Here is a 23009-nt window from a genome sequence, read left to right as displayed (position 1 = left end):
GAAAAGTTAGGTATTTTTAATGATAAACAAAATCAATTAAATCGATTTAAAAAGAAAAAATATTTCCGTTTTATTCCACTATATTTAAAAAATCTTTGTTATTTCGCCAATATTGTCACGAGGTAGTAACTGATACATATGCCAGTGCGTTATTTGCAAAGTCTGCTAAAAGTAATTTTTAAAATCATATTTTTCCAACCCCGCGAATGTTTTTGGTTAGCGACCTTCAAGATCAAGAATCTTAAAATAATCTAGTTTGGAAAAATTCCCCATACACTTCTTCGGTATCTAAAAATCATTAAATTGACCAAATTATTTTGCTTTTTCCATAGTTTGTACTATTTTCTTATATTAAAGAAATATCACAAAATTTGTGAAATTTCACATTTTTGAATTGGTGATTTCACGAAATTTTTGTATTTGTGATTTCACGACATTTGTAAAATAATGTCACGAAATTTGTAAAAAAAATCACGAAATTTGTAAAAAAAAATTACGAAATTTGTAAAATAAATTCACGAAATTTGTAAAATTTCACGACATATGTAAAATTTCACAAAATTTGTTAAATATCACGAAATTTGTAAAATGTTCGAAATTTGTAAAATTATTTCACGAAATTTGTAAAATAATTTCACGAAACTTGTACAATAATTTCATGAAATTTCTAAAATAATTTTACGAAATTTGTAAAATAATTTCTAGAAATATGGAAAATAATTTCACTAAACTTGTAAAATGATATCACGAAATTTGTAAAATAAATTCACGAAATTTGCAGAATAGTTTCACAAAATTTGTGAAATGATATCACGAAATTTGTAAAATAAATTCATGAAATTTGCAGAATAATTTCACGAAATTTGTGAATTAATTTCACGAAATTTGTAAAATAATTTCACTAAATTTGTAAAATAATTTCACAAAATTTGTAAAATGATATCACAAAATTTGTAAAATAATTTCACGAAATTTGCAAAATAATTTCACTAAATTTGTAAAATGATATCACGAAATTTGTAAAATAAATTAACGAAATTTGCAGAATAATTTCACGAAATTTCTAAAATAATTTCACGAAATTTGTAAAATAATTTCTAGAAATATGAAAAATAATTTCACTAAACTTGTAAAATGATTTCACGAAATTTGTAAAATAAATTCACGAAATTTGCAGAATAATTTCACGAAATTTGTGAATCTGTGGCGGAATTTGTAAAATAATTTTACTAAATTTGTAAAAACAAAAATCACGAAATTTGTAAAAAAAATTACGAAATTTGTAAAATAATTACACGAAATTTGTAAAATTTCACGACATATGTAAAATTTCACATAATTTGTTAATTTTAATTCCGCAAAATTTGTAAAATAATTTCACTAAATTTGTAAAATAATTTCACAAAATTTGTAAAATGATATCACAAAATTTGTAAAATAATTTCACGAAATTTGTAAAATAATTTCACTAAATTTGTAAAATGATATCACGAAATTTATAAAATAAATTCACGAAATTTGCAGAATAATTTCACGAAATTCGTAACACAATTTCACGAAATTTGTAAAACAGTTTTACTAAATTTGTAAAATAATTTCACAAAACTTGTAAAATAATTTCACAAAATTTGTAAAATAATTTCACAAAATTTGTAAAATAATTTCACGAAATTTGTAAAATAATTTCTCAAATTTTTGTAAAATGATATCACAAAATTTGTAAAATAATTTCACGAAATTTGTAAAATAATTTCACTAAATTTGTAAAATGATATCACAAAATTTGTAAAATAATTTCACGAAATTTGTAAAATAATTTCACTAAATTTGTAAAATGATATCACGAAATTTGTAAAATAAACTCACGAAATTTGCAGAATAATTTCACGAAATTTGTGAATTTGTGGCGAAATTTGTAAAATAATTTCACTAAATTTGTAAAAACAAAAATCACGAAATTTGTAAAAAAAATTACGAAATTTGTAAAATAATTTCACGAAATTTGTAAAATTTCACGACATATGTAAAATTTCACATAATTTGTTAATTTTAATTCCGCAAAATTTGTAAAATAATTTCACTAAATTTGTAAAATAATTTCACAAAATTTGTAAAATGATATCACAAAATTTGTAAAATAATTTCACGAAATTTGTAAAATAATTTCACTAAATTTGTAAAATGATATCACGAAATTTGTAAAATAAATTCACGAAATTTGCAGAATAATTTCACGAAATTCGTAACACAATTTCACGAAATTTGTAAAACAGTTTTAATAAATTTGTAAAATAATTTCACAAAATTTGTAAAATAATTTCACGAAATTTGTAAAATAATTTCACAAAATTTGTAAAATGATATCACAAAATTTGTAAAATAATTTCACGAAATTTGTAAAATAATTTCACTAAATTTGTAAAATGATATCACAAAATTTGTAAAATAATTTCACGAAATTTGTGAAATAAATCCACGGAATTTGCAGAATAGTCTCACTAAATATGTAAAATAATTTCACGAAATTTGTAAAATAATTTCACGAAACTTGTAAAACAATTTCACGAAACTTGTAAAACAATTTCACGAAATTTGTAAAATAATTTCACGAAATTTGTAAAATAATTTCACGAAACTTGTAAAACAATTTCACGAAATTTGTAAAATAAATTCACAAAATTTGCTGAATAATTTCAGTAAATTTGTAAAATTATTTCACGAAATTTGTAAAACAATTTTACGAAATTTGTAAAATAATTCCACTTATTTTGTAAAATAATTTCACTCAATTTGTAAAAAAAAAATCACTAAATTTGTAAAATAATTTCACGAAACTTGTAAAATAATGTCACAAAATATGTAAAATAGTTCCACTAAATTTGTAAAATGATATCACGAAATTTGTAAAATAATTTCACGAAACTTGTAAAACAATTTCACGAAATTTGTAAAACAATTTCACGAAATTTGTAAAAAAATTTAATTGAATTTGTAAAACAATTTCACCAAAGTTTACGAATAAAACTAAATCGGAATTTCACGAATTCAGAATGCAACATGTAAAATTCCATTGAATCAGTTCTAACAGAAGGTATCCATCATATATAAAAAAATTAACAAAAATATTGGTAACGACTGAGACTCGATCGGAGAATCATTGCATCACAGATAATGTCTGTATATCGCTTAACACAGTAAAAAATCATGGAATTTACATGTCGCAATCAGTATTAGCAAAAAATCAAAATTTCTAGAATCGCGACTGTAAATTTTCATAAGTGATTTTCAGATGAAAAAATCATGGATCAGAAAACTTACTGCAGAAAAGTTCAGTAGTGATTTTTTAGTAAATGTAGTTCTCACTAGAACTGATTTCACATGGCTTTCTTTTTTCACATGGCTTGAATTTCCCTAGCCGTTATATCATAAAACCCCTTTAATCATGTATTCTGATGAATAAATTCGCCGATGAACGAAAACTGAACCTTTCTGAAAATGGTGGTTGGTAAGTGGATCAATAGTGTTGATGTATTCGAAATTTCGAGGTGACGAAGTAATGTTATACAGAGAAGCAGCAAGTCCAGCGATTAATAATAGTTATAATGATAATAAAATCATTAATAAAAAAAAACAATCACAAAGCATGTTACGCTGCTGATAAAAATTGTTTTGTCAATTTAGCTTGAGTATCATAGACAGAAGTAACAGGAACGCAGGCTATCGCTACGCCAATTCAAACGCGCCATTCAAACCCTGTGCCCGCTGTGTGTTCGAGACATGCAAAATTCTGCGCTCCTGTTACTTCTATAAAACAAACTCATGTAAAACAGCGTTTTGTGAAGTTTAATCTAAACAGTGCGGTGTAAATAATTCATATTGATCACCCTACATGCATAAAAAAAAGTGCAGTCATTACTTCTCAATTTCGATTCAGTAGCGAATTTATTCAGTACAGGTTTTTTTTTTTGTTGATGAGAATATAATAATTAAATCTTGCGCTTTGGTGTCGCAGTATAGAAGATAGCATTTACAGAAACGTGTAAATCATTCATTATAAATCAAACAACGTTCATTAAAAATTACGTATTTTGATCACTACTACAGTCGTGCCCAGGTAAAAGTGGAAAAACACTTGAAATTAAAATTGCAATATCCTAAATTTTCGTTGATTCTCATTGTCATTTTACAGACACAACCCTGGCCAGCGTTTGTTCACCAACATTTTCCAATTAAGAAAAAAAGAAGCACTAATCTTCCGACTATAGTGCAGCCAACAACTTACACAGCTTGCAGGGGAGAATCGGAAGAATCTGCTCGACTTTTGGCCCAGTTTGGAGCCTGGCCTAGCCCAACCCAAACGGGAATTTTAATAAACGAAAACATTTTAAAACAAACAAACCCGCAAAACCAAACAAACAAGTGGAAATTTTGAGCAAAAAAAAATCCCTCCTCTACGGTTCAGTAGGCCGAGTTGACCGAGGGACGTTCGTTTAGTAATTTATTTATTCATTTATTTTGGTTGCCTCGTTTTTTTTTCTTTTGTTCTGGCCGAGAAATGTGGGTAAAACAAATGCATCCGATTCGGGCGAGAATGATGATGGTTATGGTATTATTACTTCACAGTAAGAATAATGACACTTCCCGAAAAAGATGAAGCTCCCATAATGCGACGAAAGTAGCTGACTGCCGCCGGGGATCACCATTTCTCTCTAGGCAGCGAAGATGGGAAGGACATTTTTCTTCGTTTTTTTTCCGAAACAGCATCGTCATTTGTCATCATTTTCGAGCTTTTCTTTGACGCTTCGGTATCGAGTTTCGGTTGATAACCGGAAGCCTTTTTCGTGGCACGGAAAACGGAAAAAACAGGACCTCCAGAATGAAGTGATGCCTCAGTTGATCTCCCCGCGACGATTCCGGGAATGATTACAAGAGAAAATGTGTGCTGCCGAACAAAAGTTTTGGTCCGTCGACGAGAACCAATTATCTCAATTAAAAAGGGAAAACAAATCTATTGTTTCTAGCTCGTAAACGAACAATGACATTGTAATGACTCAGTGCCCGGATCTGTTGATGTCCACTAGGAATGCAATATACCTTAAAAGCCGGAAAAGTTCGGGAAAATTGAATGAGAAAAACACTGAACTTTCGCACGGCAAACCAGCAGCGTCTCAACGCTCAAAAGCCACGGGCTGTTGCATAACTTTAGGATCTATTCAAGGCCATTTAAGCTGTTGGTGTGTACGAACAGGGAAAGGCAAATGGACGAAATTCGTCTTGCCCCGTCTTTTGATAGGACCAAACGTAGAGGCAGATTCGGATGTCAATGCATTCGGATAACGAATTTATGAGCAGTATGCAATTTGTGAAACAAACGTTACTTCCTTGAATGTACAAAATAGGCTACATTTGATGTTTGTTATAGGAAGGCAATTTTTGGCACAATTTCAGGAGTAGGAACGAAAGCCGTTCCTAAGTAGCTTCAAGGACGCAGGCAGAAAGCGTCCGAAGATGAATCGTCCTCAGCCGAGACGCCACTAGACATTTTTAATTAAAAACTTCTACCAATTGATGATTGCCCTCTGCCGGCGCCTGGTTTTGGCAAATTGTGAACTCACGAACGAGACCAACGAAAAACGCGGGATTTACCAAATTGGCAAAAAAAAAACAAAAGGAAATCGAAGCTCGTAGAATTCGAGTACTTATTGGGTTCCGATCCGATTTGCACGATTTGCATGGGAAACTTTTCTGCCATCCTCGCAGTTGTATTATGCATGCTTTCTTCGGAACAACTGTAATTAGTTACCGCGAATATTTTCCGCTCTCGGAGCCACCAGCTGTTCCGGTTGGTTGGTGTGATGAAGAAATTTCCTTCCAGCCTTCAGCAAGAAACCGAAAGCCGGGCGGGCAGCAGTTGGGTGTTATTTCCGTGAAATTCAGATTGCAAAGTTTTCTGACAAATAAATCTTCCTTTTCTAGTTTTTCAACTGAACATGCATCCCCCTTGCATATGCGCCAATTTAGCCGGGTCGAACGAAGAAACGGCAGCACAATGATTCATTTGATTAGAAATGAAATTCGAAACGGGGAATAGGTTATTTAATATAGTCAAATTTTGGAGCATTTGACTTGTAAGTTTATTTGTTTGTTTTGAACTCTTAAATGATTCTTTTCAAATTTACCAAGCTGTCGAAACAACTAAGTTGCGGTGCATTGAGTTTTGAACTGTCGTACACTGAGAAGTCGAAGACGAAACGCGAAAAAGAATGAGAATGATAAGTTCTAACAAAAAACACTATAACGGGTGTTTGTTAGAAGGTTTGTTTTTTTTTCAATAGGAATTACTCTATTGTCTGAAAGTTGTTTTGACAGTGTAAAGTGACGTCTCTACTCAGTATTGTTTGGCAAATCATCATGCATAGGTTAACTCCAGAACAACGCTTCCAAACCAATTTATTTTCAAAATCAGTGTTCAATTTAAACTGTTTATGACGCAAAATTCTCTTCAGTGATGAGGCGCCTTTTTAGTTGAATGGATACGTCAATAAGCAAAATTGCCATAGTTGGATAATCCACATGCCTTTCAAGAATCACCGATGCATTCCGTTAAATGTGCGGTATGGTGCGGTCTATGGACTGATGGAATCATCGGTCCTTATTTCTTCAAAAAAAAAAGAGAAAGGACGACGCATTACCGTGAATGGAAGTCAATAGCGACCATCATCAATGAATTTTCGTTTGCCAAATCTTCAAGATATGGATGTGAACGAAATGTGGTTTCAACAAGATGGTACCACTTGTCATACTGCGGCCGAAACAATCAACTTATTGAAAGAACCAGCTCTGGAAACCAATATTCAACGTGTCATTGCCTGAAATACGCTCTCAAATGCTTGAAAAAGTAATCTAAATTGGACCTCCAGAATGACCTTTGTGAAAAATAGTCGTGGCGACCATATGCCCGAAATCATATTTAAATGTAAAATGTCAATAAATTATATACCAAGTTAAAAACAAATCGACCATTTCATAATTTGGAATGTGTTTTATTTAAATATCAAATCAACAAGCTCTTAAAAAACACCTTTTAGAATAATACAAATATAGTTCCATACTCTAAACACAATAAAACTTTGCTTCAGACACTCAACAAAGGCGGGTGGGTAATACAAGAATCATAACTGGAATAACTGAGCTGACACGCATTAAATTCGTTCTATTCCAAAGAAAAAATTGTGACTCGATAATAACGCAGACATCCACCAGATCGACGTGAATATGATTATAACTGATACACTTGCCCTGTTACTGTGGATTCGCTTATTCCAATGGAAAAAAGGCGGGTGGGTAATGTCAGAGACATAACTGGATGTCGTGAATACGAAAACAACTGACATGTTTTTTAACACTTCCGAATATCAATTAGTTGATCAATTGTATGAATTACGAAAGCATTCCCCTATTTCGCATTTTTCGCAAAAACAAGAGGTTTCTTTTTACGTGATTTCGTCTGTAGCTTTTTCACTAATGGGGGTCCTAACGGCTATAAAAAATAGCAGCATATAGAATTTTAATTTCGATTATTTCATTTCATTGAAAGAAACTATCAGAATGCTGTACGGGATTCATTTCTGCCTTTCAGAAGGACCAAATTGTGGAAATCACTACGATATTAAACACTGTTCGGAACATTTTCTCGAACGATTTGTTGTACAGCAGCAGATATTTCGTTCTCTTCCTCAGAACGCGTTCTGATTGGCTGGTGTTGACATGGGTCGAATGAGACAGGGTTTTCAATAGTTGTTTTAACTAAAATGTTGTTGATTTAACTAGAATATATGTTGATTTTGTCATAACCATTCAGGTAAACGAAATTGCTGTATTCAAATGCTGTCACTTGGCGGAGAATGAAGACAGCAAAACACAGAACAAAAATCCTCTTCATTTCACCAGAAACGTTTCATATTGAAAATTTTCAATGGCACATGAACGTCATTTATATCAGTTACACTGAAAACCATTAGAGGTCATCACTCGTTACCTATAATTGGAGAGATGTACTGGTAAGAGTGTACGTGGTGGCCGTTTCGTCTAAGTGAAAGTATGCAGAAGAATTTTAAAACAAATTTTCTTTGTATTAAATAGATATACAATACAGTATAAGGCGTCCTAAGTTCGAATAACTGAATAATTGGTTAAAACGACTGAGACATGTTTTGCTTTCATGCATACAGGTAAATTTGCTGAGATTGTGTCATTGTTCAGTTGCACACAGCGACACCTCATTGAAACGTTTCATTTTCCCCATAGGGTGTATGTCATTGCTCCACTGTGAAGGTTCCATTACTCGTTTGTGGTGCGTGTCTTTGCTGGGTGCCGTTGCTAAACTGCCAGCTCGATAAATCAAAAATGACAGTTTAGTTAAAACAACAATTGTTTAGTTGTACCAAGCTTTAACCATTCAAATTCAGAAAAACAACTAATATTTTTGAAATCTGCTATGTTTCAAACAGTAAAAATCTTAAATTATAGTGATCTACAACTCCAAACTGGCACTGGTATCGATCGATTTTCATGAACTTATATTCAAAACAAAGTTATTAATTGAATTTCATTCAGATCCAATTTCCGATTCTTGCAATTAACCTCTCCGGGTCAGAAAAACTCTACCAAAAAACATTAAAACGGGCATATAAAGGAACGTAAAAAGGCTATAAATCTTCGAAACTGATCTCACATACATATTTCAAATTACCTTCTATGTCTAATAAATATGAACAGAAATAGGAATGTTTTTCTAAGAATCTACGAATAGTTTAGGCATCATTTTTTTTAAAATTTTTGCATCTAATTAGAAAGCCATACCCATATGTAAAAGATCCTGCAGTTGAATTCTTGAACTTTACAGGCAGTTAAACTGTAAACTTCGAAGATACGGTTGAAACAGGGCTGGAAAAATTAAGATTGAAATAAATTATCACCAGCGAAGATGATCGTTTGTGATGCTTCCCAATAAAGATCACTACTGATCTAATCCTTTTAAGATCAGTTGATCAGTGATCTTTGAATCGCATCGATCAAAATTCAATATTGATCTTCCGTCACACAATCAAATCACTGGACGATTCGATCAGCTTTGAGCATTGTGGAAGAAAATCACATATGAGCAATATCAGACATAAGTGCCGATTGATTTACGTCTAAAATCGTTGATCCCGATGAGGGATGTGAAAATTAGTGATAACAGTAATCCTACAGGAATTTTTCACTAAGAATAACGCGTATCACAGAGACTTTTAAAATCGTTGGAAATTGTCACTTTTATATTTTTGGCAAGTTTAGTGAAGGGCGATAAGGAATATTAAAGGAGCGTTTACATCTATGATTTTTGTCAATTTATATGCACGAGGATGCTCAACTTGTGAAAAATTGTCGTTTTGTAACATTCAGGAATGCTCCTCTAACAATCCTTATCACCAGAGTTGGGAAAAATACTGGTTGCGGTTTCGTTGCGGTTCGCACGGTTTACAAAGTTTCAACACTTTTCTTCTTTCTCGTTCGATACAAATCGTGTTCGTTTTCACAACCTGTTGTTTAATTCGCAATAAGATGAATACTAGATAAGGGGAAATGAATGCTAGATATAGGGTTTGTGAAAATAATCACTATGGTACTATGGATCCTACTGACATAAAGAATCCTTCCAGGTCGGGGCTCGAACATACGACAACTGGCTTGTAAGACCAGCGCCCTATGCATTGAACCACCAACCCGGGCCAGTGTGGATCGTAATCACATTGAAAATGTTAATTCAACAGTTTTCACTGTGCAATAGCAATGTGCAATGCAAAATTAGTAAACAAAATATACCATACCAAATAGTGATTATAGCGACAAAATGCATTGTTATACTTCCAGCTGGTTGATGCTGATGATAACGTTCATGCACTGTTTAGATTAAACCCAATAAAACGCTATTTGACATGAGTTTGATTTATAGAAGTAACAGGGGCACAGTGTTTGAATTGGCGTAGCAAAATCCTGCACTCCTGTTACTTCTGTGTATGTTATTCAAGCTAAATAGGGTAATATAAATTAGCTGCATAACACGCTTTGTGACAGTCGGTGTTGAACAGTCGTTCGCACCGCACGCGTATAGCTCTTGGCTCCTGGAATTTTTTCTGGCTACCTAGAGTTTCATTGATTCAAGGCTTCAGTCTTTTTCAAGGCTACCTGAATCACTAACTAAGTGACTAAGTGATACAAACAGTGATATTAGAGTGACTAAGTGATACAAAGAGTGATATTAGAGTGACTAAGAAATTATTCAGCCTTTTTTAAGGCTAGCTAGGAGTCTAATCGAAGACTAATTTAGCCTAGTAAATTTAATTTAAAATTTCATTAATTTCAAAAATGCCTGCGTCCAACCGGAAAGGCAACAAGCCTAAGGCTAAAAATAATTCAATACGGAATAAATCACAATCCGTTATTCAACATTTTTCTAATAACATTCACGATCTTATAGAATCTGAATGTAAAAATAAAAGACAACGGACGGATTTCCCTTCCGTTGATCCTATGCCGTCTAACAATATTTACGAGATTCTTCCTGAATCCGATTGTAGCGACATAGAAGAAAATTCTTCAAAAATTCCCAAAATGGACGCTTGTCGTTCTGGGAAAAAACATCAATCTATGCCACCAGTGACGGTGATGATTTTCGACTTCAAAGCATTCCGTACTGAGCTTTCTACTTTTCTCCCGGAAGTAAAAGTCTCATTTCAAATCGGACGAAGAGGAGAATGTCGAGTCTTGGTGGATGGATTGGATGATTACGAACGTCTTATTCGATATTTGTCCGAGAAACTTCATAAATTTTATTCATATGATATAAAATCAGACAGACCCTTCAAGGCTGTCTTGAAAGGATTATCAAATGATCAAAGTATTGATGAAATTAAAAATGAACTAAAAGAATTGCTTGGTTTTGCCCCTTCCCAAGTAATTCTTATGAAAAAAAGAGCGAATGGTACTTCTAAACCACGCTCTGGTATTTCCCATGAACTTTACCTAATACACTTCAATCGAAGTGATGTAAACAATTTGAAAACTTTAGAAAAAGTACGTTTCATTTCCCACATTAAAATTCATTGGGAACATTATAAACGGCATAATCGTATTGCAAACTTAACGCAATGTCGTCGTTGCCAAGGCTTCGGCCATGGAACCAAAAATTGTCATATGGATGTACGGTGTTTGAATTGTGGTAAATCGCATTCGAAAGACGTTTGTCCAATGAATGAAACCACTGATAAATTTTCATGTTCAAATTGCAATGGAAATCATAAATCCAATTATTTGAAATGTCCTGTCAGGGAAAAAATTTTGAAAGCTCGTTCGCTTCGACAACAAGTCAAATCAACGACCTTAAATTTACAGAACATACCTGAAAATCAAAAAACCGTTACAAATGCCACGCCTAATTCTTCTAAGGCACTGATTTCTTCGAAACAAAAAACAGGTACGCCTGCCAATTCGCCTTCTAACGAAAACAATTTATTGACAGGTAGATCGACCTCGTCATCATCTTCTTCTAATGTCAGTTATGCTGGTATATTAGGTAGAAATCTATTACCTATTTCTTCTAATGTAAATAATCAAAACACAGGACCGCCTTGCAGTTCTTCTTCTAACGAAAACAATTTATTAATAGGTAGACCGGCCAAATCATCTTTTTCTAATGGCAGTCTACCTACAAATATTCCTTCAATGCCATTCGCTTCTTTAAATGAAGTCGATTTAGGCGATATAACTGAAAATAAAATGATCTACCTACAAGATCAACTTTTTCAAATGATCATCCAAATGAATTCGACTTCATCACTTTTTGAAGCATTTCAAATCGGATGGAAATTTGCAAATAATATTATAATGAATTTAAAATTTAACAGTGATGTTAAATAATTATTTGAATATTTTAAATTGGAATGCTCGATCTTTGAAATCGAGTGAAGATGAATTTTATAATTTTCTCAAAGTTCACAAAATTCATATTGCCATTGTGACAGAAACTTTTCTTAAACCAAATGTAAAATTGAAAAGTAATCCACATTATGTGGTTCATCGATTTGACAGGTTTACTGGAATGGGTGGTGGAGTTGCCATTTTTGTCCAACGGCAAATTAAACATCGAATTTTACCTTCTTTCAATACTAAAGTTATTGAAAGCTTGGGAATCGAAGTTGAAACCATTCATGGAATTTATTTCATCGCTGGAGCATATTTGCCATTCCAATGCACCGGCGAACAATTAAATTTCTTTAAAGGCGATTTGCAAAAACTTACAAGATATCGATCGAAATTTTTCGGAATAGGGGACTTAAATGCTAAGCATGTCCAGTGGAATTGTAGGCAAAATAACAGTAATGGTAAAATACTTCATAATCAACTCTCAGCTGGTTACTTCACAGTTCTTCATCCCAGTAATCCTACTTGTTTCTCTTCCGTGAAAAACCCGTCTACAATTGATCTGGTTCTAACAGATCAAAGTCACATTTGTAGTGAACCGATTACACATGCTGACTTTGACTCAGATCATCTTCCAGTAACATTCAGACTTTCCAACGAAGCTATAATTAATCCTATTAGTTCTATATTCAACTATCATAGAGCTAATTGGTTGGATTACAGATCTCACATTGAAAATCATGTGTATCATGAAACTATTTTAGAAAATTCTGCGGACATCGACACAGCAATTGATAATTTGAATCATTACATTATCGAAGCTAGAAATCTTTCAGTTCCCAAAGCTCAAACTAAATTAAATTCTCCTATCATCGATGTCAATCTTCAACTGCTCATTCGGTTGAAGAATGTTCGTCGACGACAATATCAACGTTCTCGTGATCCTGCTATGAAAAACATAGTTAAGGATTTACAAAAAGAAATTAAACATAGATTTACTCTTTTGCGAAATGAAAATTTCGCTAAAGAAGTTGAAGAAATTAAACCATATTCTAAACCTTTCTGGAAACTTTCTAAGGTTCTTAAGAAACCTCAGAAACCAATTCCTGCTCTCAAGGAAGGAAATCAAATACTTCTTACAAATGGTGAAAAAGCTCAAAAACTTGCTCAGCAGTTCGAGAGTGTCCACAATTTTAATTTAAACGTTGTGAGTCCTATTGAAAATGAAGTCTCACTGAAATATGATCATATTTCAACCCAAGTGTTATCACACGATGACATTATTGAGACGAATTTTGATGAAATTAAATCAATTATTAGGAAACTCAAAAACATGAAGGCTCCTGGTAATGATGGAATTTTTAATATTCTTATTAAAAATCTTCCCGATGTTGCCTTGAGACTCCTGGTTAAAATTTTCAACAAGTGTTTTTCATTAGCTTACTTCCCAAAAAGATGGAAAAACGCTAAAGTAATTCCTATCCTAAAACCTGATAAAAACCCAGCAGAAACATCAAGTTATCGCCCAATTAGCTTACTTTCTTCTATCAGTAAACTTTTTGAAAAAATTATCTTGTTGAGAATGATGACTCATATAAATGAGAATTCAATTTTTTTACCAGAGCAGTTTGGATTTCGTCATGAACATTCAACTACTCATCAACTTGTCAGAGTAACGAACATGATAAAATCAAATAAATCTTCTGGGTTATCCACTGGAGTTGCTCTTCTAGACATAGAAAAAGCATTCGATAGTGTTTGGCACAAAGGTTTAATAGCAAAAATGTCTGATTTCCAGTTTCCTATTTATTTGATCAAAATGATTCAAAATTATTTAACTGATCGTACTCTTCAGGTTAGCTATCAGAATTGTAAATCTGAATTGCTACCCGTACGAGCCGGTGTTCCGCAGGGTTCGAGTGTAGCTCCAATCTTGTATAATATTTTCACCTCTGATCTTCCAAATCTACCCGTTGGTTGTCAGAAATCGCTATTCTGTGACGACACAAGTCTGTTAGCCACAGGTAGAAATCTAAGAGTGATCTGCAGTCGCCTACAAAGAAGTTTAAATATTTCCAGTGATTATCTGTCAAAATGGAAAATTAAACCAAATGCAGCAAAAACGCAATTAATTATCTTTCCTCACAAGCCAAGAGCTTCTTTTCTTAAACCAAACAATAATCACATTCTCAAATTGAATGGCTTGGAATTGACATGGTCTGATCAAGCTAAATACTTAGGTTTAACGTATGACAAAAAACTCACTTTCAAGGATCACATTGAAGGAATCCAGGCAAAGTGTAATAAATATATTAAATGTTTATATCCTCTTATAAACAGAAATTCTAAGCTCTGTCTAAAAAACAAATTGTTAATTTATAAACAAATTTTCAGACCAGCCATGCTTTATGCGGTACCAATTTGGTCAAGCTGTTGTTCCACCAGGAAGAAAACGCTTCAAAGGATTCAGAATAAAATTCTGAAAATGATTCTGAAGCGTCCTCCCTGGTTTAGTACAAATGAGTGACACAGACTCACAAATATAGAACCATTAGATGTAATGTCACATAATATTATAAGCAAATTCCGACAAAAATCGATGCAATCTTCAATTGAATCGATTCGCTCTCTGTATTAGTTAGTAAGTTAGTATATAAGTTCCTTTTCCCCATTACACAATACAAGTAGGTTTAGAATTTTCCCTACACAAAAATCTCAGAATTGCGGAAGCAAATGATGTCTTCATGGTAATAACCAAATCATATATATATATATATATATATATATATATATATATATATATATATATATATATATATATATATATATATATATATATATATATATATATATATATATATATATATATATATATATATATATATATATATATATATATATATATATATATAACAGGGCTGAAAAGTCACCACTTGTGGCTGAACACCCAATTTAAATCTTAATAATTTAATTTTAACTCATATACCAATAAATAGTTATTTAAAAAAAAAAAAAAAAAAAAAACGCTTTGTGATGAGAAATGTTTTTCTTATCATTATAATTATTATTCATCGCAGCACGTATGTTAAAGACTGTCCCAGAAAGTATGGACGCAACCAAAAACCGCTGCTATTTCGCAATGGTTCAGTTCTTCGTGCTAAAGAACGTTTGAATCTTCGTACCTATAAGAAGCAGAAACAACCAAAACGTAGTCCGAAACAAGAAGCATCGATCAGGCCGAGGGTTCGAAAGCTTGCTGGAAATTTTAACTGCATAATCATGGACGACGAAACCTACGTGAAACTTGATTACAAATCCTTGCCGGGACCACAATATTATACGGTGCGAGAAGGGCAAGTGTTAAACCAGTCCGAGACATCAATTGAAGTTGAAAAATTTGGTAAGAAAGCTATGGTCTGGCAAGCAATTTGTAGCTGCGGTAAGATTTCGAAACCCTTCATCACCACTGCTTCAATGAACAGCAAAATATACATCAAGGAATGTTTACAAAACGACTTCTACCCATGGTTCGAAGCCACAAGGATTCTGTTGTCTTCTGGCCAGATCTTGCTTTTTGCCACTACTCGAAATCAACGGTAGAATGGTATACTACCAAAAATGTCACTTCCGTTTCAAAAGATATGAATCCACCAAACTTCGACCAATTGAAGAGTTTTTGGCATTAACGAAGGCATATCTTAGTAAACATGTCTCGGCAGCCGAAACCATTCAACAGTTCGAAAAAGATTGGAAAAAAGTGTCAAAACTTGTCGCCAAGAAGTCTGTACGGAATTTAATGAGGAACGTTCGCAAGAAGGTGCGCCAGCTAGTCTACAATGACTAAGTAGCAAATGTTGAGAATAATATTCTGTTGTTGTAGTCTAATATTATCAGCCTATCGAATAAAATTTGAATATCTAACACTTGTGAATTACTTACAGCGAAATCAAAGTGCGTCCATACTTTCTGGGACAGTCTTTAATAGTATTAGCTGTTTTTATTGATATTACTCCACCACGACGGTATTACCGAAAAATTTTCCAACACATCACGAAACATAAACGAAATAAACTCACCTAACGAGCCTAAAATTATTGATTTCGGATAATCCATATCCGAGAAAATTGAGCAGTAATCAGTTTTGACGTTTACGTCACTTAGACCATTATATCACCGGAACCGTAAATGACATTTTTATTTACTGTGAATCAAAAAATTTGCTTATTTCCACCCCTGATTTGAACCCAAGATTGAGAATATCGGTTCTCCCATCTCTGAGAAAAGTGAGTAAGATCCATTTTTCAGTATATGACTATTATCTCCCATCGTTGTTCGAAAATCTGAAACCAGAATAGCCGGAATCAGTTTGTTTGGCTACTTACTGATAAAGGCCGACCGGTTGGTGTAATTTTTAGGACATTTTATCAAAATTTTCACATATTTTGTTTTGCCACTTTAAGTGATGTTATAAAACTTTCATCACACTTTAAGCTATAGCTCCAGCACCAGAAGCCGGATCCCGATGAAATTTAGGAATTTAATAGGGGACCACGAGACGAGACGAGATTTGAACCTAAGTTTGTGTATATCTGTCAAACCATCGATGAGAAAAGTGAATGTGATCTATTTTGGAATATATGACCACTATTTCCAGTGCTTCCGGAGTCGGAAACTGGGAACCAGAATATCCAGAATCGGTTTGTTTGACTCCATACTGATAATGGCTACCGATTGGTGTACTTTTCAGGCCACTTCCAACACACTTCACCCTATAACTCCGGAACCGGAAGTCGGATCCGTATGAAATTTGGGAATTTGTCAAGATCGGTTCAAGCATACCCGAGAAAACTTAGTGAGATTTTTTGACATATACACACAGATAATATTGCTCAGCTCGACGAACTGAGTCGAATGGCACCCTACTGAGCAGTGTATAACCTTCTTACGGGATGTGGTCAGAGACACACGGTGTACGGAAACTTTTCGTCATAAAAATACTGTGGAAGATTTTTTCTCTTGAATGCTTCAAACATGTTAATTCCTTTAGGTGGAATCTTCGGTCAGAACACAATGTATCCATGGAAATCGCTGGACATTTACGAACATCAGCTGACCACACGTGTCAATGTTGAAGAAAAAACTCGATTTTGTCGGTTGTAAGAAAATACATTTTACTTATTATCACTGTGTCACTAAACAAATTTTTTTTCCAGATTCAAACAGGTGACAAATGAAACCAATGCACGAAACCATCAACTGCCGAAGCAACTAAATGATGGTGAAAGACACAATCGAACAAAGTTTTCCATCACTCGTAACCAAAGCTCCAGTAACAATTATGCGAAAATCGTTCCTGACTTACGTTACTTTTTCGACTGACTTTTTGGAAAAATTGGATCATTTTAAAATCGCAACCATTGTTCTAGTTGACCGTTCCTACGGAGGATACCGGGAATGCTAAATACCGAAACTCAGTCTAGAAAGATTGAATAAACATTGTCATGTGTGCAGTGACAGAGAAGTTTTCCGAACTGTTTATTTTTGCTTTTGCTTCAAACCAACACAATTGTTTTCTGAATGCGAAACATTAAAAACCGAACACTCCGAACATTAAAAACCGAACACTCCGAATGACAGCCCACAGCGACCAACTAACCCGCAATTCCCCGGGAAAAGCTTAGATTTTCGAAATGGCGAAAGTTTTTCCTATTTCCGGATTCTGGGATATCTAGATAAAATCCGAAAGCTGGCTGGCTGCTGGTTGGAAAATCTCTAAGCAGAACCCCATCGCGCCAAACGTGGAGTGCCGCAGTGCGCAGGTCCGACAATGTCGCCATCTGTTGGCAAAAAGTGAAGCTTTCTCGACGGAACGGCAACCATTTGGCAATTCCATTCTCGAACGAGCAGAACGTAGAAATTTTAGAAAACCGAAGTTTTAAAAAGCAAGCCACTCACTCACTCACCTGTATGTGTGACGATCCCAGCAGATTGACGAGTTCGGCTTTCTCCCGGCCATGCTTGTGTCCCGGTGCGGAACTAATGGCATCGATGGCGTCCCGGCAGCGACTGATGGCATCTCCGGGTGGTGCCCGGGACGGATTAATAACGGAGCTACTTATTCGGTCGTAGAGCTGGTTGCCGTTGATGTTGTTGTTGTTGTTGTTGAAAGAGCAGGAAGGGGGATAATATCCCACAGCAAACAGAAGCAAAATAGAAAAGAAAAATAACCAAGTAAAAAATAGGAACGTTTTACAACAAATCAATTGATTTGAAGAAAACAAAAACAATAAACGGAACATTCATTTCACGATGACTGATCACATGGCCAAATGTAAAGGTGGTGGGGGGAAATGGTGATGCTACACGAAAGGACACGACGGGCCACGAGGGGGATGATGGGATGGATTACCTGAAGAAGCTCATGCAGCTTTACGTCGCGCAACATATTGGCCAACACTTCCGGATCGCAGCTAGCGTCTTGCAGTGCTATAATATCGTCTAAGGAGTCGAGAATTTTCTGTATGGCCTCCAGTCCGGCCTCTTCGTCGGCCCACTCGTTCAGGCTCTCCGATGCGGTTCCAATCGCCACTGGAATAAAGAAAAAAAGGAAACGGGGAAAAATGGAGCGAAATAGATAGAGCATAGTGTGAGATGATGTTTTTTTTGTTGTGAACCGTGTGTGAACAGAGGGCGAGGGGAGGGGGAACAGATGGTGCCGAAGAGGGGGGGGGGGGATAGCATGTCGCGAAAAACAGCTAGAGCTTCGGTTGATGTTGTTGTGAGCGTGATTTACCAGCGGGACAACTGTGTATTCTTCGCCAGCTGTCATACGCGGCTGCTGAAGGAACAAAATGTCCACTTCAAGTTCCCGGGCAGGACATGAGAGTTTCGAATGGCAGCATTCCATGGATTCGATCAACCAAAACAAGCATCCTTGCATGATGTTGGAAAAGTTACATGAAGATTTGGTGAAGGAAAAAAAAGCCGAATTCAAACCTGAAACTTACCTTTGTACCACCGATGTACGATTTTTGAACTACAGACTTAAGAAAGTATGATAGCATCCGTACATTAAATTAAATCAAATGATAACAAAACAAAACCAACAAGTTAACAAGCAATCAGACAAAATCAATAGCCGTTTATGTGAAATGAAAAAAAAAATAACTGTCGGTGCTCTTCGAGAAAAGTCTGCTCCATTAGGTTCAATTTATTAACTAAATTCGGTGATTGCAAAATTTCTGCTTCATGAAATAAATGACATCCATCGTGGATTTAAGTCACTTTTCCCTTCATTGAATTCCAACCAATGACAACAATATGAAGAACTCGAAATCCCACATCGAAACAAAGTCCTTTTCCTAGAGGGTTCCAATCAACAGTCAGACAAAAGCATACCAGAAACAGCACTATTCTGAAACTTAAGTTAACCTTAATTGAGTTCTTCATCAAGTTTAAGTTTATAATCGATGCTTTCAAAACACAAATATCGAGGAAAATAAATATACCATTTTTTGTCTTTTTCAAAATCATATAAGGCTCGAATCCGGACAGAATAAAAAAATTAAAATCATCTTAAAATTAACGAACTTCTGAGTTTTACTCCAGCCATTAGGTGTCTGTTCGGACTTCTCTGCCACCAATTTAGCAGCTTTTGTCCAAGATTTACGAAAATTTTCTCTAGTTGTAGCTTGTTGATTACATTGAGAGAGTTTGCTCTTCACGTGAGCCCAGTACCGCTTGATAGGTCGCAACTCCGGGTAGTTAGATGGATTCGTCTCTTTCGGTACAACATTGACTCCATTCGCCATTTTTCTGACGCAGTGACAAGATTCCAATTCAAGTCAGAATAGCGAAAGAGCGCCATGGCTGCATCCACGTAGTATATTTCCTTGATTACCGTTCCGTAGTGATGAAGCTAGCGGTTTGCTCGACCACAGCTGCATATTGCCTGCTAAATCAAATATTTTTTTGGTAAACCTGGCCTTTGTCTTCGTCCTGAAATGCTCCTCTACGCCGTTCCTTTGCATGGTAGTATGAAATGACATTCCAGGAAGCTGCTTGAAGTCTTCCCGCACATAAGTCTATTACTACGCAGGAAAATTTTATCAAATATTCGGTATGAAACTTGAGAGCCCGGGTTTCAGCCATCACATTCTGTTTATCATTATGATTTGGTACAATTTTCACCTTGAATCACTTCATATACCTTGCCGATGCTTGAAAGTATGCACGAAAGTTGGTGGTATTTTCATTTTTCTAGCCCCAGTACGTACCGAAAGATCTGGTCTCTGCTGCAATATTTGCTTCACCGTCGCGTCCTTCTGAAAATTCCTGAAATCTGTTTTTGTTCCGCTCTTAGTCTTCCTGGTTGTTTTCCAACGTGTTTCGAAAGATTTAAGAACGTTATGGACAGTGCTTGCAGGAAAACGAAGCTTTTTTGTAAGCTCTCTTACTGACAGATTCGGATTTTCATTGTGATCGCACAGAATTGTTTTCGCACTTGCTCTTTTTTCGACGCCATCTTCGATCTAAAAGCTGATTGATTTTACACAAAGAACAGTATTTCAGTATTTCCAGAGATATATGTTTCTAGAGATAGCCAGATTTTGTCGCGAATTAGTCTTCTATCATACACCATTCGATTCAGTCTGACGAGATCCGCAAATGTGTATGTGTGTGACGTAATGTGTACTTGATTTTCTCGTCGAAGCCTGGATCGTTACCCGTAAACATAGAATCATATTAAAAGTCTCGTCGCCCCATAATCAGCTATTGAATTTTATCCAAATCCGAGCGCCGGTATCGGAGTAACTAAGTAGAATGTGTTGAAAAGTGCATTCGATTTTCTCATAGACCGCTTTCAATAAACGGCTGAAGTGACGGGGTAAAATGAGCAATGATTTAAAAAAAACTGCACACGAATGCATCGTTCTCGTAGAACGAATAAATTTTAAAAAACTTGATTTTCAATGAAAGGTTCCATAGTCTCATAGCCTGCTTTAGGTTCCATAGCAACGAGGTAAAAGTTGTAAAAAACGAAAATAAAAACGGGGTATTCAATTTTCGCTGAAAACGCTGGATCAATTTCCGTATACTTTGCTTCACCGTCGAATTCAAATGAAAGATCTTGTGGTATCAAGGCCTGCTGTGAAATTTTCGGTTCAACTAATTCAGGTTCGAAATTCAGTGTTAGAAATAAACCCGGAACAGATTCTAAAAATGAGTTCAGTTCCAGAATTCCAGAACTTTGATTCTTGATCTGAATTTCAAATCTAATTCGTAACTTCAGATCCAGTTCCCGTATATTTAGAACTCAGATTCTGGTGTTGCTAAATAAATGGTGGCAGAAAACAAAATTCAACAGTTGCAAACATCGGATGAGTTTCATAACTATGCGAAGTATTTTTTTGGCAAATCTACAGAAAAAATTAAAATTACATTGTTTGGTGTATTGCTTTACTGACGACGTTCTACTCTCATATGTTCATACTTTTAAAGTATACTATACTACATGGAATGAGAATGGGCCTAACAAAGAAAAAGTGCTTTTCACTTTTTTATTCTTCAGTATAACCATTTGGAAAATAAAGATTTGTCTAGGCCTTCAAAATATGCTTCCGTTTTTTGCAATGACCTCAGCATTCGACGAAAATTTCTTTTCCATGGAAAAACTTTTTCAGGATTGTAAATAGATAATAGTCGATGAGGGCCAAATCTGGCGGATACGGGGGATCGTTTCACCGTTGCTTTTATGCATGATTGCGTTGGTGGATCTTTTTCCATAGCATGATGAAAGCTAGAACTTGTCTGACACGGTCAGCTGTTATTCAAACACTAGTGGCTAGATTGTCATGAAATTTGGTATTGGGTCATCTAGAGGATTGTTCTCAACAAAAATATACACGGTTCGAAACTGTTCACATCTTATCTGTGAGAGCAAAGCAAAGCAAAGTCTTGACATTACATTCCTTTCGTAGAATTTGGCCTTTCTGTTTTAACAGACTTCGCAGCCGATTCTTAGCGTACAGAATCATTGCATGGCTAGTACTATGGATCCTATTGACACTAAGAAGCCTTCCAGGTCGGGGCTCGAACATACGACAGCTGGCTCGTAAGACCAGCGTCCTATGCATTGAACCGCCAACCCGTGAGAGGCTCGGGACTTTTCATTCTATGTAGTATTAATAGTATAGCTGCACCATTACAATTATTGAAGCAAGGCGGTAAAAGTTTCCAAATTGACACAATCAATCAACTATTACGAACGATTTTTGATCTCCGGAAGTATGAAAGAAGTATTTCAGTATTATTCATATTCACGTCCTCCAGTTGTGTCTCTGACATTACCCATCCGCACTTTTTTTATTTCAATTATGGAGGGTTTAAACCGATGAAACTTACGCTAAAGCAGATGTTCAAAAAAAAAAAGAGTTACCGACACTTGTGAAAAGTTCCTGATCTGGCAGGCGATTTGTGGTTGTGGTAAATTAGTGGAACAATAAACGGTGAGATTTGCACGGAAAAAGATGCCATTCATAAGAAAGATTCAACTTTTGTTTGAAAGATATTTCAAACAATTTGCTAAGAGATTCTTCAGAAAACTTTTCTTTGAGTCTTGAAGAAAAACAAAAGTTCTTTAGGGCAGAAAATAGCTTATCACCAAGTTTTTGGGAATATAAAACCACTATTTCCGGTGTTTACGGAACCGGTATAGTCAAAGTAGGTTGGACCACACACTGGAATAGTTTTTAGTACTGTCCCGAATAGTGTTATTTGCGTCGTCTCTTTGAATGACGGCATGCAAGTTTCAACATTCATCATATTATCATTTCGGAGCTGGAAATCTTATATAAAGTTCTGTGCGATAAGTTTGTGAAAATCTACCCATTTCTGAGAAATGAGCGATTTTCAAGGAAAGTGTAGGTCTTCGCATGGTCATTTAGGACAAAAAAATCAAAATGTGTACACCTGTAATTTTGAATCCAGAAGTCGTGTAGAGTTAAAATTCACAAAGTTTGTATGGCATTTCCAGATTTTTTATT

The 23009-nt window shown here is 34.9% G+C and overlaps 1 protein-coding gene across 7 annotated transcripts in view; it reads right to left on the bottom strand.

Moving 5' to 3' along the window:
* LOC131436322 (peripheral plasma membrane protein CASK-like) overlaps window positions 1-23009 on the bottom strand; it is a 741277-nt gene that overhangs the window by 490024 nt on the left and 228244 nt on the right. For 6 of the 7 annotated variants that reach the window (XM_058604990.1, XM_058605005.1, XM_058605022.1 and 3 more), the window contains 2 exons: window positions 18374-18552; window positions 17928-18095 (listed from right to left, as the gene is read on the bottom strand). The exons of the other annotated variant lie outside the window; for it this stretch is intronic. In XM_058604990.1, the coding sequence (XP_058460973.1) occupies window positions 17928-18095; window positions 18374-18552 (347 nt within the window). The remainder of the gene's footprint in view (window positions 1-17927; window positions 18096-18373; window positions 18553-23009) is intronic. 7 annotated transcript variants of the gene reach the window in all.

This window comes from Malaya genurostris, chromosome 1, assembly GCF_030247185.1.
Source record: "Malaya genurostris strain Urasoe2022 chromosome 1, Malgen_1.1, whole genome shotgun sequence".
NCBI lineage: Eukaryota > Metazoa > Arthropoda > Insecta > Diptera > Culicidae > Malaya > Malaya genurostris.
The sequence above is the reverse complement of the archived record's forward strand: the minus strand, read 5'-3'. Positions and strand labels throughout refer to the sequence as shown.